The following is a 20,887-nucleotide window of genomic DNA, read 5'->3' on the forward strand; positions in this document are numbered from 1 at the left end:
AACCTAACCCCATTGAGATACAAATCTGCCCCCTTGTTTTTGCCGCCAAAGAGGATAACCTCACATTTATACTGCATCTGCCACGCATCTGCCCACTCACTCAACCTGTCCAGGTCACCCTGCAACCTCCTAACATCTTCTTCACAGTTCACACTGCCACCCAGCTTTGTGTCATCCGCAAACTTGCTAGTGTTGCACCTAATTCCCTCTTCCAAATCATTAATATATATGGTAAACAGTTGCGGCCCCAACACCGAGCCTTGCGGCACTCCACTCGCATATAATGTGTTTAGGTTGATATATATTCCTCAGAATGTGAGTATTTAATTTCCTCTTGTAGTCTGTGATGTACTAGAGGATGTAAGTTTATAATAAGAGGTAAGAGATTTAGAGAGGGTTTGAGGGGCATCCTTTTGACCCAGCTGATGGTGAATGCTAAGAATACACTTCCCAAGAGAATGGTGGAAGCAGAGTTTGGTGTCAAGTTGAGCACTTGAATAGCCTGAGCACAGAAGCTACAGGTCAAGTGCTTGAAAATGGGGTTAATATGGATGGATGCCGATTAGACAGTGGACTCCCATTGTTTGTTTCCATGCTGTATGACTCTCCTCCACTCGATGATCTTATTCAAAGATTGCCTTATCACCATGCTGTATTGAAATGTTCAATGAATTGTTGTCTCTTTCTTGGTTTTTAAATGTTAGATTATTCATGTTACAGTGACCTGTTTCATTGCCATCAATGTGGTCAGTCTGTGACGACACCACTAACCAAGATCCAATTGGAAGTGTTCCTGCACTGCCCTGTGCTGCCGAACTGCACCATAAAAGTGAAGGTAACTTTTGTTTATGGATTGTTTAGAAATTAGTACATTTAGCATAAACAACATAAAATCCTCTTATAATTTTATCTGAAAAGATTGCTGGAATTCTGTCCACTACTGGGACCCACAACATATCTGCCCATGAATTACTAATATGCACTGAGTGGTTAAAGTTTTAAATATGTGAGATTTTATCTATGAAGTTCAAAGCCTTAAACTGGAAGTAAATGGATTCAAATCTCAGTAAACTAATTGATGTTCCTCACAAGCAAAATACATATTTACCTACTAATCCACAGCATTAATAGCATACACGGAGCTGTTCCAGGCAATCATATATTCAAGTAAAAATTAAGTGAGATCTAGCAGCTCAGGACTGGACATCCTTGAAATGCCAGAGACCATCAACAGTAGCAGAATTGTACTCAACCACAATCTGCAGCCACCTGGCCCAGCATATCCCCTGCTTGATCATCACCATCAATCCGGGGGCATAACTCTATTTCAATGAAGAGTGCAGGAGGATGCAAGGAACAGCACCAGGCATGCTTCAGAATGAGGAATCAACCTGATGCACCTGTAAGACAGGGACTACCTGCATCCCAACGCCGTTATTAGCAAAGATCTTATAGCGGAGCAAGATGGGTTACTCTCACGCAAACGTGTAGTACGGTCATGGGCAGATTCATGGGTGATTATAGGACCCATTTTAGCAACCAGCCTCCGCCATCTTGCTTCCGGCTAAAGATCGGACCTTTGTTTCCGCCTCCGCTCCCATATCTTCGCTTTGGTCTTTGATTTGGGCGGGGAGAGGGGGTGCGTGGCCCGGGGCAAAGAGGTCTGCGACCCGGGGAGAGTGGGTGCGCGGCCCGGGGAGAGAGGGTGCGCGGCCCGGGGCAAAGAGGTGCGCGGCCCGGGACAAAGAGGCGCGCGGCCCGGGACAAAGAGGTGTGCGGCCCGGGGCAGCGGGGAGAAGGAGTGTGCGGCCCGGGGAGAGTGGGTGCGTGGCCCGGGGCAAAGAGGTGCGCGGCCCGGGACAAAGAGGTGCGCGGCCCGGGACAAAGAGGTGTGTGGCCCGGGGCAGCGGGGAGAAGGAGTGTGCGGCCCGGGGAGAGTGGGTGCGTGGCCCGGGGCAGCGGGGAGAGGGGCATAGGAGGGGGGGAGACATTGTAGTGTGGGGGGAGGCGAGGGAGTGCCGGAGGGGGGGGTTTACAAAGTTTCTTATTTAATGTCCCTTGTCTAGTCTGAAATAAAGTTCATCATTGGATATAAAAATCAGAAGAAATATAATTGTGTGTGTTATATGATTATATACATTTATATCGCATTCATGTATGTGTGTTTATAAACATTTTATTCTTTAACAAGAATTAACAGAATTATGAACTAACAGAATTATGAATCTAACCCTATATCACACACAAAACTGTTCCCCCGCAATGTTAATTACCCTGCGAGTCGGGTCGGGTCGGGTAGGTTCTGGTTACTACAAAATCAACTCAAACACTGCTTATGAGCCATTTAAAAAGAAATGATATAAAAAACATTAAAAAAGACAATTACCAGAGTCAAATTTTATTCTTGACCAGAAGTGTGAACTGACAGAATTATGAATCTAACCCTATATCACACACACAAACTGTTGCCCCGCAACACTGATTACACTGCGTCGGGTCGGGTCAGGTAGGCTCCGGTTACTAAAATGGGCGGGGATAAATGCCCAGGATCCCCTCCGTAGCGTACTACACGTCAGCCCATTGTATTTCGCAGGAGTGGCCTATCTTGCTCCGCTATAAGATCATTGGTTATTAGCATGCAATAGACAGAACTAAGCAATCCCATAAACAACACATTGCAGTTTTCAACTCATTCTGACCTGTCCTGCCACATCAAATCATGAATGACAATAGACAATGGACAATAGGTGCAGGAGTAGGCCATTTGGCCCTTCGAGCCAGCACTATCATTCAATAGGATCATGGCTGATCATCCCCAATCAGTACCCCGTTCCTGCCTTCTCCCCATATCCCCTGACTCCGCTATTTTTAAGAGCCCTATCTAGCTCTCTCTTGAAAGCATCCAGAGAACCTGCCTCCACCGCCCTCTGAGGCAGAGAATTCCACAGACTCACTACTCTCTGTGAGAAAAAGTGTTTCCTCGTCTCCGTTCAAAATGGCTTACTCCTTATTCTTAAACTGTGCCCCTGGTTCTGGACTCCCCCAACATTGGGAACATGTTTCCTGCCTCTAGCGTGTCCAAGCCCTTAACAATCTTTTATGTTTCAATGATATACCCTCTCATCCTTCTAAACTCCAGAGTGTACAAGCCCAGCCGTTCCATTCTCTCAGCATATGACAGTCCCGCCATCTCGGGAATTAACCCTGTAAACATACGCTGCACTCCCTCAATAGCAAGAATGTCCTTCCTCAAATTAGGGGACCAAAACTGTACACAATACTCCAGGTGTGGTCTCACTAGGGCTCTGTGCAACTGCAGAAGGACCTCTTTGCTCCTATATTCGATTCGTCTTGTTATAAAGGCCAACATGCCATTCGCTTTCTTCACTGGTTTTGGATAACTAAATAACTCACTGGAGTAGCTCCACTAATATCCACACTCTCAGCGATGGTGGAGCCTTGCACGTAAGTGCAAAAAAGAAAGCTGAAGCCATTACTTCTTCCAGTAGTGCCAAGTGGTTGATACATCCAGGCCTCCTCCACTGAAACCCAGAATGATGGATGCCAGTTTTCAGCCAATTAGATTCACTACTTGTGATTTCAAGGAATGGTTAAAAGCATTGGATACAGATAAGATAATGAGCCCTGATAACATTCTGACAATAGTGCTAAAGACTCATGTGCCAGAACTGGCCGCACCCTTGACCTGCTGCTCCAGTATATGTACAACACTGGCATCTACCCAACAATATGGGGAAATTGCTCAAGGATGTCCTACCCATAAGAACCAGGACAAATCCAACGTGGCCAATTACTGTCCCATTTGTCTGTTCCTGATTAACAGCAAAGTGATGGATGGGATAATCAATGGTGTTGTTAAGCAGTACTTGTTTAGCAACAAGCTGCTCACAGAAACACCTTTTGGGTTCACCCAATGTCACTCAGCTCCCGACTTCATTACAGCCTCCTAACGTGGACATAAGAGCTGAATGTCAGATGTGAAAGTAACTGCCTTTGACATGAATGTAGCATTTGATTGTGTGAGGCATCCTGGAGCCCAGGATACATTGGGAATCAGGGAGGCAATCCCACCGCTGAAGAGGAAGATGATTGCGGTGGTTGGAGGTCAATTATCTCAGTCACAGGACATCTCTGCAGGAGTTGCTAAGGCTCATGTCCTAAGCCCATCGATCTTCAGCTGAATTAATGATCTTCCTTCAGTTGTAAGGTTGAAGTATATTCACTGATGATGCACAAAGTTCAGCACCATTTTCTACTCTTCATATGATGAAGCAGTCCACAACCAAATAGAATAAGACCTAGACGACATGGGCTGATACGTGGAAATTAACATTTGCGCCACACAAGTTCCAGGCACTGACGATATCCAACATAAAGTAAAACCAGCTATCACTCCCTGACATTAAATGACATTATCATACCTGAATCCTAAACTATCAATATCCTAAGGATTACCATTGACCACAAACTGAGTAGCCATATATACGATGTGGCTACAAGTGCAGGTCAGAGGCTAGGAATTCAGCTCCTAAGTCTGCAAATCCTGCTTACATCTACAAAACGCAAGCCAGAATTTTGATTGAAAACTCTCCATTCATGTGACTTCAGAATTAAGGGACAGAAGTTTAGGGGTAACATGAGGGGGAACTTCTTTACTCAGAGAGTGGTAGCGGTGTGGAATGAGCTTCCAGTGGAAGTGGTGGCGGCAGGTCCGTTGGTATCATTTAAGAATAAATTGGATAGGCATATGGATGAGAAGTGAATGGAGGGTTATGGTATGAGTGCAGGCAGGTGGGACTAAGGGAAAAAAATTGTTCGGCGCGGACTTGTAGGGCCGAGATGGCCTGTTTCCGTGCTGTAATTGTTATATGGTTATATGGTTATTTATCTGGGTGGGTGCAGCTACAACAATACTCAATGCTTGACACCATACAGGACATACCAGCCTGCTTGATAGGAACCTGATCCACAACTATTTACTCATTCCACCACTGATGCATAGTAGCAGCAGTTTGTAGCTTTAACAGGATGCACTGCGACAACTAGGGTGGCACAGTGGTGCAGCGGTAGAGTTGCTGCCTTACAGCGCCAGAGACTCGGATTCAATGCTGTCTACCGAATTTGCACGTTCTCCCTATGACTGCGTGGGTTTTTTCCCCCAGGTGCTTCCACATTCCAAAGACGGCGGGTTTGTAGGTTACTTGGCTTCTGTAAATTGTAAATTTCCCTAGTGCGTAGGTTAGCACCAGTGTATGGGGTGATTGTTGGTTGGCATGAACTTGGTGGGCCGAAGGTCCTGTTGCCACGCTGTATCTCTAAAGCATAAAGCCTAAAAACGCCAAGACTCCTTAGACAGCACCATCCAAACCCATAATCTCCACCGTTTAGGACAAATAGGGCAAATGCATGAGAACAACCCACCCTTGAATCCACACACCATCCTTGCTTTGAGATATAACATCATTCCATCACTGTCATTGAGCCAGAGTCCTGGAACTCTCTCCTTAGCGACACCAGGACTGCAGCGGTTCACGAAGCAACTCACCACTATCTTCTCAAGTGCAAATAGGTTTAGACAATTGAATGCCGACGCCTTTTATACACCACATGATGTTTGCTTCGGATTTCATACATTATCACAAACAAATATTTATTTGTTTAGTGCTATTTATACATTTAAGAGAGAGAGAGAGAGAGAGAGAGAGAGAGAGAGAGAGAGTTTATTGTCATGTGTCCCAGATAGACAATGACATTCTTGCTTTGCTTCAGCACAACAAAATATTGTAGGCATAAATAAATACAGAACAGATCAGTGTGTCCATATACTATTGAATATATATATATATACACACATAAATAACCAGATAAAGTGCAATAGGCTATTAAAGTTCAGATTTTTGTTTGAGTTGAGTTTAATAGTCTGATGGCTGTGGGGAAGAAGCTGTTCCTGAACCTGGATGTTGCAGATTTCAGGCTCCTGTACCTTCTACCTGAAGGCAGCGGAGAGATGAGTGTGTGGCCAGGATGGTATGGGCCCTTGATGATGCTGCCAGCCTTTTTGAGGCAGCGACTGTGATAGATCCCCTCGATGGTAGGGAGGTCAGAGCAGATGATGGACTGGGCAGTGTTTACAACCTTTTGCAGTCTTTTTCACTCCTGGGCGCTCAAGTTGCCGAACCAAGCCACGATGCAACCGGTCAGCATGCTCTCTACTGTGCACCTGTAGAAGTTCGCGAGAGTCCTCCTTGACATACCGACTCTCCGTAATCTTCTCAGGAAGTAGAGGCGCTGATGTGCTTTCTTTATAATTGCATCAGTGTTCTGGGACCAGGAGAGATCTTCAAAGATATGCACGCCCAGGAATTTGAAGCTCTTGACCCTTTCCACTATCGACCCGTTGATATAAATGGGACTGTGGGTCCCCATCCTACTCCTTCCAAAGTCCACAATCAGTTCCTTGGTTTTGCTGGTGTTGAGAGCCAGGTTATTGTGCTAGCACCATTTGGTCAATCGGTCAATCTCACTTCTATACTCTCACTCGTCTCCATCAATGATACATCCCACAACAGTGGTGTCGTCGGCGAACTTGATGATGGAGTTCGCACTATGACCGGCTACGCAGTCATGAGTATAGAGTGAGTACAGCAGGGGGGCTGAGCACGCAGCCTTGAAATGCGCCCGTGCTGATTGTTATCGAGGCTGACACATTTCCACCAATATGAACAAACTGTGGTCTGTGAATGAGGAAGTCGAGGATCCAATTGCAGAGGGATGCGCAGAAACCCTATATGCTGTTACACAGATGGAAGTCTAATAGGCCATGCCACCTCCACCATAGCAATCTGTTCAGTTCCATTCCCACTCATTTCAATGTAACCCATTTGTTCTCATGCCCATCAATGCCTACATGATCCTTTTGCTTCTCGCCTATTCTAAGGGATAATTCACAGCAATCAATTGAACTACCATTAAAGGTTATTTTGAGCCTTAAGCTTCAAACCTATAACCACTTTAACACGATTGAGTAGGCTGGGGCTCTATTCCATGGAGCACAGAAGGATGAGGGGTGATCTTATAGAGGTGTATAAGACCATGAGAGGAATAAATTGCGTAGTTGCACAAAATCTTTTGCCCAGAGGAGGATAATCGAGGACCAGACGACATAGGGTTAAGGTGAAGGGGAAAAGATTTAATAGGAATCTGAGGGGTAACTTTTTCATACAGAGAGTTGTGAGTCTGTGAAATTCTCTGCCTCAGAGGGCGGTGGAGGCCGGTTCTCTGGAAATTTTCAAGAGAGAGCTAGACAGGGCTCTTGAAGATAGCGGAGTCAGGGGATATGGGGAGAAGGCAGGAACGGGGTACTGATTGTGGATGATCAGCCGTGATCACATTGAATGGCGGTGCTGACTTGAAGGGCCGTATGGCCTACTACTGCATCTATTGTCTATTGTTTATTGATGTATGGAACAAGTTGCCAGAGGATGTAGTTGCGGCAGGGACTATCCCAACATTTAAGAAACAGATAGACAGGTACATGGACAGGACAGGTTTGGATATGGACCAAATGCTGGCAGTTGGGACTAGTGTAACTTTGACATGTTGGCCGGTGCGGCCAAGTAGAGCCGAAGGGACTGTTTCCACATTATATCGCTATGACTATGACACTTTGTGTTTTTGGTCACTCATCATGACAAGAATAAATTACTTGAAGGGATTTTTACATGCAGTAAGTGGATTGGCGTAGTATAATAAAATTGAGCTTTTTCACACTTCCATAACTGTGGTACCACCAAGTCTACCTGCTACGTACACCCATGCAAGATACATTTGTTAAGTTTCAGTGAATGGAACGTGAAATTGAAACTCAGAGCTTTGGAGTTGTAACCATACATTGAAGGCTTGTCCGTTAGAAATATAGGCTAAGCATCAATTGAGGCCTCAGCCTCAGTGAATATTTCTCTCTGGAATATATTACATTATGTAGATGGAAGAAAATATTTAAAATATTATAAAGAATTAAAATCAGCAAAGCCATTAATGCTGAACATTTTAAAGACATTTGAACTTCATATAAATCTTCATTTGGCATTATTTCTAAGGACTCTCTCCTAATATTATTGCATTATATCTGGCAGCACATCAATGGTGTTAATACTAAATGTGGCTTGCCAAGATATAAATGTACTTTTGTGTGTGCCAGGACTTTAAAGAATTTCTTGTACCTTTGGCTGACAAACTTTGCTATGGTATTTTTATTAATTTCATTCAACTAGTGCAAAACAAAGTAGATCTTTGAGCTTAAACACAAATTCCAAACTGTTAAAACTTTAATTTTCTTTAGAATTTTGCCTTTTAACAAAGTTGGCAATGATTCCAGTGCCTTCGGGAGATAACTTCACTGGCTTTTCTGCCAGTAATAAGATGTTCATTGCTGATTGAAGTTGCCTTTTTAAATAAAAAAAGTTTTTTTAATACCAAGATAATTTCTGGAAAATATATCTGTGAAAATGTTGTAATGGGATTTAGTTGTTTAGTTTTTATTTAGTTTTAGAGATGCAGCGCAGAAACAGGCCCTTCGGCCCACCGGGTCCATGCCGATCAGTGATCCCCGCAAAATAACACTATCCTACACACACTAGGGACAATTTACACATAGACCAAGCCAATTAACCTACAAACCTGTACGTCTTTGAAGTATGGGAGGAAACCGAAGACCTCGGAGAAAACCCACCCAGGTCACGGGGAGAAAGTATAAATTCTGTACAGACAGCACCCATAGTCAGGATCGAACCCGGGTCTCCGGCACTGCATTCGCTGTCAGGCAGCAACTCTACCTCTGCGCCACTTTGCCATGTATCATCTACCGTGTATTGGATGAAGCAGGCTGAGACATAAAAGGGCAGTACTAGCAGAGCTTTAGACAGCGCTAATAAAAAGGGGTGAAGATCTTTTTCCTAAAGTAAAGTGTGTACCTAATATGGTATGTGCACGAGTCTGACGCAATTTGTTTGCAAACTTATTTCCCAATGCAGCTACGGGAACCAAGCATTTCAACCCTGTTGATGCATTCCTCCAGGGATGAAGAGGTGAGTTGGTCTTGTGGGCAGTTTGGATACATTTCAAAAGTTGAAGTTGACAAACACTATTTTGGGGTGAAACCCCCTTTTTAGTTGTATATTGATTAATTATGGAAGTGACTGCATTCATTCATTTAAAACAGCAGAAATTCAGGGATTTAACCAATCACTGGAGTTTTCCAGAGCTATCACTTTATAATTTTAGAAATTTGGAACATTCAAACTACAGATTTAACATTAGTGTTACAGAACTTTGCAGATTAGTGTTATGGAACTTTACTTCATTAGGCAGTACACAATTTATCATCTATGTACTGAGGCCTGCAAACATCTTAAAGGTTCTATTGTTGGCAGATAGCACAATGTTAACACTTTTTATTATTATTTCTAAGAGGATAGTGTCTAAGCCACACCTTTATGGCACAGTCTTCAGCAATGCTTGATTTAGAACACAAACGTTTGCGTATCATGACCATAAAAATCTAGCAACTAAATTCAAAACATCAAAACATCAAAAATCCATATTTTGATGTTTCTATAAATACTCAGTTGTTCATATAATAATTTCTGAATATGAAAGCTCTAATGACTGAACCACAAAAGCATTAAAAAATCTATATGGCAAGTGGAGAGATTAGGCTGGAAAAAGCACACCATCCCTTTGCTGCTCCAATTTAACTGTGTCAAGGCTAAAATCCAACATAAATCTTCCATGCATGGGAAGTTATTTTTTTATTTTTGTATTTTCTTCTCATTCCTTCACCTTTTAGAATGGTTGGGGCGAGGGACTCAAATAGAGAAAGCTAGTAGACAGAATGGGAGGCAGGAAGCAGAAAAGGGAAGCACTCGGACACAAGAGGAGAAAGAAAAAAAAGGAAATAAACAGAGAATAAGAGACGGGGGGTTTCTTAAATGTGCATATTTTAATGCTAGGAGCATTGTAAGAAAGGTGGATGAGCTTAGAGTCTGGATTGACACCTGGAAGTATAATGTTCAAAAGGGAACTGCAGATGCTGGAATATCGAAGGTACACAAAATTGCTGGAGGAACTCAGCGGGTGCAGCAGCATCTATGGAGCGAAGGAAATAGGCGACGTTTCGGGCCGAAACCCTTCTTCAGACTGATGGGGGGTGGGGAAAGAAAGAAGGAAAAAGGGGAAGAGGAGGAGCCCGAGGGCGGGCGGATGGGAGGGTGGGAGGAGACAGCTAGAGGGTGAAGGAAGGGGAGGGGACAGCACAGGCTAGCCAAATTGGGGGAATTCAATGTTGATGCCATAGGGGCGCAAGGACCCCAGACGGAATATGAGGTGCTGTTCCTCCAGTCTCCTCCCACCCTCCCATCCGCCCGCCCTCGGGCTCCTCCTCTTCCCCTTTTTCCTTCTTTCTTTCCCCACCCCCCATCAGTCTGAAGAAGGGTTTCGGCCCGAAACGTCGCCTATTTCCTTCGCTCCATAGATGCTGCTGCACCCGCTGAGTTCCTCCAGCAATTTTGTGTATCCTGGAAGTATAATGTTGTGGCGATCAGTGAAACATGGTTGCAGGAGGGCTGTGATTGGAAACTAAATATTCCAGGATTTCGTTGCTTCAGGTGTGATAGAATTAGAGGGGCAAGAGGTGGAGGTGTTGCATTGCTAGTCAGGGAAGATATTACAGCAGTGCTTTGGCAGGATAGATTGGAGGGCTCATCTAGGGAGGCTATTTGGGTGGAACTGAGAAGTGGGAAAGGTGTAGCAATACTTATAGGGGTGTATTATAGACTGCCAAATGGGGAATGAGAATTGGAAGAGCAAATATGTAAGGAGATAGCAGATATTAGTAGTAAGCACAAGGTAGTGATTGTGGGAGATTTCAACTTTCCACACATAGACTGGGAAACACATTCTGTAAATGGGCTGGATGGTTTGGAGTTTGTATAATGTGTGCAGGATAGTTTTTTGCAGCAATACATAGAGGTACCTACTAGAGGAGGGGCAGTGCTGGACCTCCTGTTAGGAAATGAGACGGGACAGGTGGCGGAGGTATGCGTTGGGGAGCACTTCGGGTCCAGTGATCACAATACCATTAGTTTCAATATAATTATGGAGAAGGTCAGAACTGGACCTAGGGTTGAGATTTCTGATTGGAGAAAGGCTAACTTTGATGAGATGCGAGATGATTTAAAAGGAGTGAACTGGGACATTTTGTTTTATGGGAAAGATGTAGAAGAGAAATGGAGGACATTTAAAGGGGAAATTTTAAGAGAATCTTTATGTTCCTGTTCGGTTGAAAGGAAACAGTAAAAATTGGAAAGAGCCCTGGTTTTCAAGGGAAATTGGACATCTTGTTCGGAAAAAGAGGGAGATCTACAATAATTATAGGCAGCATGAAGTAAATGAAGTGCTTGAGGAGTATAAGCAATGTAAAAAGAATCTTAAGAAAGAAATTAGAAAAGCTAAAAGAAGATATGAGGTTGCTTTGGCAAGTAAGGTGAAAGTAAATCCAAAGGGTTTCTACAGCTATATTAATAGCAAAAGGATAACGAGGGATAAAATTGGTCCATTGGAGAGTCAGAGTGGACAGCTATCTGCAGAGCCAAAAGAGATGGGGGAGATATTGAACAATTTATTTTCTTCGGTATTCACCAAGGATAAGGATATTGAATTATGTGAGGTAAGGGAAACTAGTAGAGTAGCTATGGATACTATGAGTTTCAAATTAAAAGAAGTACTGACACTTTTGAAAAATATAAAAGTGGATAAGTCTCCAGGTCAAGACAGGATATTTCCTAGGACATTGATGGAAGTTAGTGTAGAAATAGCCAGGGCTATGACAGAAATATTTCAAATGTCATTAGAAACGGGAATAGTCCCCGAGGATTGGCGTACTGCGCATGTTGTTCCATTGTTTAAAAAGGGTTCTAAGAATAAACCTAGCAATTATAGACCTGTTAGTTTGACTTCAGTGGTGGGCAAATTAATGGAAAAGATACTTAGAGATAATATATATAAGCATCTGGATAAACAGGGTCTGATTAGGAACAGTCAACATGGATTTGTGCCTGGAAGGTCATGTTTGACTAATCTTCTTGAATTTTTTGAAGAGGTTACTAGGGAAATTGACGAGGGTAAAGCAGTGGATGTTGTCTATATGGACTTTAGTAAGGCCTTTGACAAGGTTCCGCATGGAAGGTTGGTTAAGAAGGTTCAACTGTTGGGTATAAATGCAGGAATAGCAAGATGGATTCAACAGTGGCTGAATGGGAGAAGCCAGAGGGTAATGGTGGATGGCTGTTTGTCGGGTGCTCTCGTGGGGGCAGCCTCGTGGGGGGCTGAGACGCTGCCTTGTGGGCGGCCCGGTGCGGGGCGGAGACGGTGCTCTGGCGGCTGAGGCGGCGTTCTGGCGGCGGCGACCTGGATCCGGGGCTCGGCCGCGGGCCAATGGAGGACAATGTCGGGAGCTCGCAGGTCACAGGCTGGTGCCTGTTTTCCGGAGCACCCGTTGCAACAGCTGCGGGCAGCTTCGACCACCCCCGGGCCGCGGAGCTTGAACCGCGGGACTGATGCCATCGGCCGGTGGGGTATCGCCTCGGCGCAGAGGGAGAAGAGGAGGGAGAGACAGTAACTCTAAGACTTTTGCCTCCATCACAGTGAGGAGGTGTTTGGTGAACTCACTGTGGTGGATGTTAATTTGTGTTTATTGTGTTTTGTTATTATTACATGTATGGCTGCAGGCAACAGCATTTCGTTCAGACAGAAAGGTCTGAATGACAAATAAAGGATTCAATTCAATTCAATTCAAGGTGACTAGTGGGGTGCCTCAGGGATCTGTGTTGGGTCATTTGTTGTTTGTCATGTACATCAATGATCTGGATGAAGGGGTGGTAAATTGGATTAGTAAGTATGCAGATGATACCAAGATAGGGGGTGTTGTGGATAATGAAGAGGATTTTCAAAGTCTACAGAGTGATTTAGGCCATTTGGAAAAATGGGCTGAAAGATGGCAGATGGAGTTTAATGCTGATAAATGTGAGGTGCTACACCTTGGCAGGACAAATCAAAATAGGACGTACATGGTAAATGGTAGGGAATTGAAGAATACAGTTGAACAGAGGGATCTGGGAATAACCGTGCATAGTTCCTTGAAGGTGGAATCTCATATGCTTTTGGTATGCTAGCCTTTATAAATCAGAGCATTGAGTATAGAAGCTGGGATGTAATGTTAAAATTGTACAAGGCATTGGTGAGACCAAATCTGGAGTATGGTGTACAATTTTGGTCGCCCAATTATAGGAAGGATGTCAACAAAATAGAGAGAGTACAGAGGAGATTTACTAGAATGTTGCCTGGGTTTCAACAACTAAGTTACAGAGATAGGTTGAATAAGTTAGGTCTTTATTCTCTGGAGCGCAGAAGGTTAAGGGGGGACTTGATAGAGGTCTTTAAAATGATGAGAGGGATAGACAGAGTTGATGTGGACAAGCTTTTCCCTTTGAGAATAGGGAAGATTCAAACAAGAGGACATGACTTCAGAATTAAGGGACAGAAGTTTAGGGGTAACATGAGGGGGAACTTCTTTACTCAGAGAGGTAGCGGTGTGGAATGAGCTTCCAGTGGAAGTGGTGGCGGCAGGTTCGTTGGTATAATTTAAAAATAAATTGGATAGGCATATGGATGAGAAGGGAATGGAGGGTTATGGTATGAGTGCAGGCAGGTGGGACTAAGGGAAAAATGTTGTTCGGCACGGACTTGTAGGGTCGAGATGGCCTGTTTCCGTGCTGTAATTGTTATATGGTTATATGGTTTTAAATGGTCTTATATCTTTAAAAAATATTTGTCTTTCTTTCTTCGTTGAATCTTTCTTTTGCTTTCAGCCGCTTAAGAAGCTATGAATTCAATGATGCAGTATTCACTTTGTTCAGACAATGCATCCTCAGTAACAAAATCAGCAGAAATTGCATTACACAGTAAATTTTGGGGCCGAATCTGCAGACAGCCATAAGTTATCTATGTTTGCCCTTGGTATTTCTAGATCAACCGGTATCAAGTTGCTGACCAATCCATATTGAGAAAGCTATATACTTATTAATATGTGCTATTCAGCTCACAAGCCAAAATGTGTTTGAAAAATAAAAATACATGTAAAAAAGATTTTATATTTATGTGATATATTTTCATTCAATTTTTCCCGCTTTCCATCAAAGGTATATGCTGTGTTCCATTGCTTTTTATTGTATGGCTGACTTGGCAAATTAAATTCCTCGTATGTTTCAAAACATACTTGGCTAATAAAGTATTATTGTGATTGTGTATATTGCATGTTTTTTGACACTGTTTATTTTGTTACTTGACAGGGCTATGAAGTAGACTGTGTTCTTGGAAAGGAGGTGGGGCCTCTCAGCTGCTTTGTCCGTAGTTCTGTAACAAATCATCCAGCAATCTGGATTGGATTGGAAGAAATCAGTCTGCTCGAGGTGGTAACTCAGCCTCAGTGAAATGTAGATTATCACCCATCAGCAATTGTTGTTCCAATGACGGTTAAATGTTTGCTATTTTATAACGAATATCTGACATTGCATTATATATTTATGAATCTCGTGAATTGTAAATAAATAATTACTTTGGGTATGTGGTGTGTCATGGTGTTTAAATTGTATATTTGTATCTTTATAGGGATCTGAAATAGGATAATGAAACAACCATATCTGTGAAAAATAGGAAGAACACCTATTTTTATTTAATTGCTTTATTATGATTCAAAATTACTACCCTGTAGTGGGAAAGATAATGAAAGGATTTATCTCCAGCTTAAATTACACTTTTCTCATTGTGTAAATCTTTCCCAGGTTTTCTCCAATTTCTTGTTCATCTAATTTTGAATCCAAGGAATCATTTATTCCCTTGATCTGGTCAGCTATTCAATTATATAATGGCTGAACAAGTGGAAAATTTGGTATTCTTTTAATTTCTACTTGGAAATGTAATCCTTTAAATAGGTTTTGGTGTTTGCAGATTTCTATTGATGAACCACATTAATATTTTTGATAGTTGTATAAAACGACTTTACATCACTTTTCAAGGGGCAGCACAGTGGCGCAGTAGATAGAGCCGCTAATAGATAGTACCAGAGACCCAGTTTGATCCTGACCTCGCATGCTGTCTGTGTGGAGTTAGCACGTTCTCCCTGTGATTATGTGGGTTTCCTCCGGGAGCTCAAATTTCCTCCTGCATCCCAAAGATGAAGGTTGGTAAGTTAATTGGCTTCTGTAAATTGTCCCTACTGTGTTTGGAATCGATGCAAATGTGGGATAATGTAGAACTAGTGTGAAGGGGTGATCGATGATCTGTTGACTCGGTGGGCTGAAGGAACTCTTTCCACGCTGTATCTTTCAATCAATCTTTCAGTCAATCATAATAATTAACAGCAATATTAGAGAACTTGATTATTTATTAATTGCCTTTCCTTTTGATGCTTCCATCTGCATTATTTACAATACCTCCCATCTTTGTGATTTACAAACTTAAGTATGTAGCTTTCTATCATCTAAGTAGTTTATAACTATGGTAATATTTGCAGTTTCAACTCAGATCCTTGCAATAATATTTAGTCACATATTGCCACTTTGTTTTGGTTGTTATCACCACTTTCGGTATCCAATTTTCCTGCCATGTCCATCATTTGCCTTTAATACAATGAGTCTCAACTTTAGTTTTCAGCTTCTCTAATGGAACTTTATCAAACACCTTCTGAACCTTATATCTACCATTTTAGACACCTCCTGAAAAAAAAATGAGACTGGTTCAAATGTAAAAATTCACATCAACTGTTTTTTTGGTCTGCTGATTTTTGTTTTCAAGTATTGAATCACTTTGGGAATAAACTCAAGCAATTTCCTAAAAAATAGATGGTTGACTAATTGTTCTACAAATTCCTATTTCCCTCTCTTGACTTTTTGTAATGAAATTTCTCCAATTTAAGGGAATAATTTTTGAATTTTGCATACCTGTAATTTTAGTTTCTGCAGTGGTCTTTGCTTTTTCTATTAATACCTTTGAACAAAAATCATCTGCTCCTGAAGAGTTACCATCCTTTTGTGCTATTGTTTTAGTTTGTTACTTTTATTTTCTCTCTCTTTACTTTTGATGAGTTGACCTCCCTTATACAGTATTACTTCCCGTGGAAGGTTGATGTGCTGTTTTCATCCTTTGGCAAAATGCATTTTGCCAACAGATGGTCTGACGAAGGGTCTCAACCCAAAATGTCACCCATTCCTTCTTTCAAGAGATGCTGCCTGTCCCACTGAGTTACTCCAGCATTTTGTGTATATCTTCGATGTCTGCAATTCCTTCCTACAGGCAAAATGTATTTATTCAACAAACCTGACACTTCCTTTTGTTCATTTACAATATTATATTTTTCCAACAGTCCAGATTACTTCAGATATACTTTTACTATTTGGCTAAACATTTGGCTAAACTATTGACAATTAGTACTCTTTCTCCTCAGGATTAAGGGACAGAAGTTTAGGGGTAACTTGAGGGGGAACTTCTTTACTCAGAGAGTGGTAGCGGTGTGGAATGAGCTTCCAGTGGAAGTGGTGGCGGCAGGTTCGTTGGTATCATTTAAAAATAAATTGGATAGGCATATGGATGAGAAGGGAATGGAGGGTTATGGTATGAGTGCAGGCAGGTGGGACTAAGGGAAAAAAGTTGTTCGGCACGGACTTGTAGGGCCGAGATGGCCTGTTTCCGTGCTGTAATTGTTATATGGTTATATAAATTGGTCCTATATTAATTTGAACAACCTGTGCTAAATTCCTGTTATTTTACCCTTCTACAGAATATTTTCTGGTTATTACAAAGCACGTTGAAGTCAATCTTAGCTACCAAGATTCAAGACTTAGATGTTTCACATTTCTCATTTCAAAAATACCATTGCACCTAATTACATTATTATTGTTCTTACATAAACTATTCAGATCCTAACTAAATCTGGTTTGTTGCTTGTTACTAATCGTAATCCTATCCCATGTCTGCTTCTAGTAGGTATGTTACAAAACTTACCTTCAGCGGCGCTGCAGATCTGTCGCTGCCTGTGTGCGCGACTTTGGCGCCTTTGAGAGGGGGGCGGGTTTAAAAGGCATTGTTTCTCCAGCCTATTCAAATCGATGTCTGTCAGGCTGTTTAGCTGCTAAAGAAAAATCGCTTCGACTGCCGTTTTATTTTATGTTTCTTTTAAACTGCACTGGATATTTTACGAACAGGAGTAAATTAAAAATAATCTTCTAAAGCCGTCAACGCCGACAACGGGGACGGATTTCATGTACGGGACAGGTAAAGGAAAGCCGTTTATTTTATATATAAACTTGCTTCTAAGGATGCCTTTAATCAAAATTTCACGTTGCAAAAATGTCATTATGTAAATATACGAACCGGCAGTATTTTTCCTGCCGATATGAGGTTTAAATTCACAGCAAATGCAACGTTCCAAACCAGCGCGTTCCACAAAATCCAACTCGCAAGATGATTTAAATGGCCATTAATTTACAAGAATTAAACACTAAATTCCTTCCATTTGGCCTATAAATTAATGACAATGAGATTTAAAAATCATGTTATATTGTGAATTATTGTGTGAATGTTATTTGAACACTTAGTCTATTTAAAAATGTTAATCTTTTCTTAAGAAATGGATAGATGTTTAGATCTAGTAATTGAATTTTGTAATTAGCTACAATTGGGTAACTATCTAATTATATGCTTTAATTTCAGGTCATCCAAGTAAGATTGTTTCATATTTGTTTCAGAATGCTTCAATCTATAATAACTGAAAATTTCATTCAGTTCTCTTAATTTTTAATAAAGTCATGGGCTTTTGACTGTCCTTGATCACAGCTTTTGAGTTAAGTCAATGGAAAAGCAATAGGGAACAAGATGCTAATTTCAAAGTATGAAAATGGCCATAACTTTTTTAATACTGAAGATATGAAAGTGAATTAGGTGTCAAATTAAACTTCTTTTTATGCTTTATCTGATGGCATAAATTGCAGACTTGATTTTTAAAATCTCAAAATTTTGTGACATTGCTACTTCTAGTATATATAGTTCCATCTTGAACAATCTCAAGAAATTAAATGTATTTTTGACATTAGGTAGATAGATAGATAGATAGATATAATTTATTGCCACACAACCAGGGTTGGTGGAAATTTGGGTTGTCAGCAGCAGTACAATAATAAAGAACACACAATAAAACTGTAACACAAACATCCACGGGCCGGCAGTGATGGCTTCTTCTTCCCCCGGGTCCCCCACGAGGGATCCCGGGCTGTAGACGCCGCACCAGCTGGAGCTCTGCAGACCGCGGCTTCAGGCTGCGACTTCAGGCTGCCGGCTGCCCCGGGCCAGCGAAACGGAGCGCTCCCCTCCAGCGAGGGCTCACCCGCTCCACAACAAGAGTCCACGCTGCGCCCGCCGCTGAAGCCCGGGCACGTCTCCGGGAAAGGCCGCGTCGATCCTTGATGTTAGGCCACGGGGGAGGCGACCTGGAAAAAGTCGCCTCTTAATGGAGGAGGCGACCGAAGCGGTTTCCCCCTCACCCCCCCACACCACCCCCCACACAAAACACACGAAGAAACACAAAATACACACTTTAAAACATACTAAAAAATAAAAAAAAGCTGGAAAAACTGACGCGCTGCTGACATGGCTGCACACAGAGGAGCGCCCCCTACACCAGGTAGTTGTCTTATCACAACCCATGTGAAAGTTAATATCCTTGAATAAACCACTATGCTTGTGTAATGTTTAAAAATATCTACACTTGCAGTCTGCCACTTCTAATACTTTGGTGAAGGGTATGGAAAAAAAGTTCAAGTTCAAGTGAGTTTATTGTCATGTGTCCCTGATAGGACAATGAAATTCTTGCTTTGCTTAGCACACAGAACATAGTAGGCATTTACTACAAAAACAGATCAGTGTGTCCATATACCACAATATAAATATATACACACATAAACAAATAAACTTATAAAGTGCAAATAGCAGATAATGGGTCACCAATAATCAGAGTTTTGTCCGAGCCAGGTGTAATAACCTGATGGCTGTGGGGAAGTAGCTGTTCCTGAACCTGGTTGTTGCAGTCTTCAGGCTCCTGTACCTTCTTCCTGAAGGTAGCGGGGAGATGAGTGTGTGGCCTGGATGGTGTGGGTCTCTGATGATACTGCCAGCCTTTTTGAGGCAGCGACTGCAATAAATCCCCTCGATGGAAGGAAGGTCAGAGCCGATGATGGACTGGGCACTGTTTACTACTTTTTGCAGTCTTTTCCTCTCCAGGGCGCTCAAGTTGCCGAACCAAGCCACAATGCAACCAGTCAGCATGCTCTCTACTGTGCACCTGTAGAAGATAGAGAGAGTCCTCCTTGACAAACCGACTCTCCGTAATCTTCTCAGGAAGTAGAGGCGCTGATGAGCTTTCTTGATAATTGCATTAGTGTTCACGGACCAGGAAAGATCTTCAGAGATGTGCACGCCCAGGAATTTGAAGCTCTTGACCCTTTCAACCATCGTTGATATAAACGGGACAGTGGGTCCCCATCCTACTCCTTCCGAAGTCCACAATCAGTTTCTTGGTTTTGCTGGTGTTGAGGGCCAGGTTATTGTGCTGGCACCATATGGACAGTTGCTCGATCTCTCTTCTGTACTCTGGCTCATCCCCATCAGTGATACGTCCCACAACAGTGGTGTCGTCAGCGAACTTGATGATGGAGTTGGCACTGTGACCGGCTACGCAGTCATGAGTATAGAGTGAGTACAGCAGTGGGCTGAGCACGCAGCCTTGAGGTGCTCCCGTGCTGATTGTTATCGAGGCTGACAGAATTCCACCAATACGAACAGACTGTGGTCTGTGAATGAGGAAGTCAAAGATCCAATTGCAGAGGGATGCGCAGAGACCCAGTTCTGCGAGTTTGGTAACCAGGTTGGAGGGGATGATTGTGTTAAATGCCGAGCTGTAATCGATGAATAACAGCCTGACATATGAGTTTTTGTTGTCCAAGTGGTCCAGAGCGGAGTGGAGGGCCAGCGAGATCGCATCCACCGTTGATCTGTTGTGGCAGTAAGCGAACTGCAGTGGGTCTAGGTTTTTGTCGAGGTTGGAGTTGATTTGCTCCATGATCAACCTCTCAAAGCACTTCATCACCACCGGCGTTAGTGCCACTGGTCGATAGTCATTGAGGCACGTCACCTTACTCTTCTTGGGCACTGGTATAATTGATAAAAGAGACCAGAGTGGGAGGAATGCAGATTGCAAGGCTGCAGGAATTTCTAAAGTTTGGGAGAGTCAAGAGCATTTTACTGTCATATGTCCCAGATAGAACAATTACATTCTTACTTGCTGCAGCACAACAGAATATGTAAACGTAGTACATTGTAAACAATATGATGAACGAAAGAGAAAAAAAAAGTTCAGTGTGTATATATACCCATACTCACAAGTACACATACATACACACACACACATATATATATATATATATATATATATATATATATATATATATATATATATACTAGACCAAGTGCAGAACCGTTGGGTCTGCTCCCCCAACGCAGCCGTTCCCTACCCGTAGCCCCCACAGGAGACGTGGTCCTCCAATTCAAGCCGTTCCCGAACATAAGATTCCAGCAGTCAGTAGTGCGTCTGTTTTTAAATGGTGTCTTTGAGGCGAGAGGCGGGCGCCAGCAGCCGTTATGGTCGCTGGCCAGCAGGAGGCGACAAAATGAGTGAGTGGGGGGGAGAAGTATTTTATTAAAA

The 20,887-nt window shown here is 42.5% G+C and overlaps 1 protein-coding gene across 4 annotated transcripts in view; it reads left to right on the forward strand.

Moving 5' to 3' along the window:
- spidr (scaffold protein involved in DNA repair) overlaps positions 1–14,700 on the forward strand; it is a 261,397-nt gene extending 246,697 nt beyond the window's left edge. For all 4 annotated transcript variants that reach the window (XM_033019697.1, XM_033019695.1, XM_033019696.1 and 1 more), the window contains exons 18-20: positions 721–835; positions 9,054–9,107; positions 14,427–14,700. In XM_033019697.1, coding sequence (XP_032875588.1) covers positions 721–835; positions 9,054–9,107; positions 14,427–14,567 — 310 coding nt within the window. In that variant the 3' untranslated portion in view covers positions 14,568–14,700. The remainder of the gene's footprint in view (positions 1–720; positions 836–9,053; positions 9,108–14,426) is intronic.
- Positions 14,701–20,887: the final 6,187 nt, after the last annotated feature.

The sequence above is a fragment of the Amblyraja radiata genome, chromosome 4, assembly GCF_010909765.2.
Source record: "Amblyraja radiata isolate CabotCenter1 chromosome 4, sAmbRad1.1.pri, whole genome shotgun sequence".
Classification (NCBI taxonomy): domain Eukaryota; kingdom Metazoa; phylum Chordata; class Chondrichthyes; order Rajiformes; family Rajidae; genus Amblyraja; species Amblyraja radiata.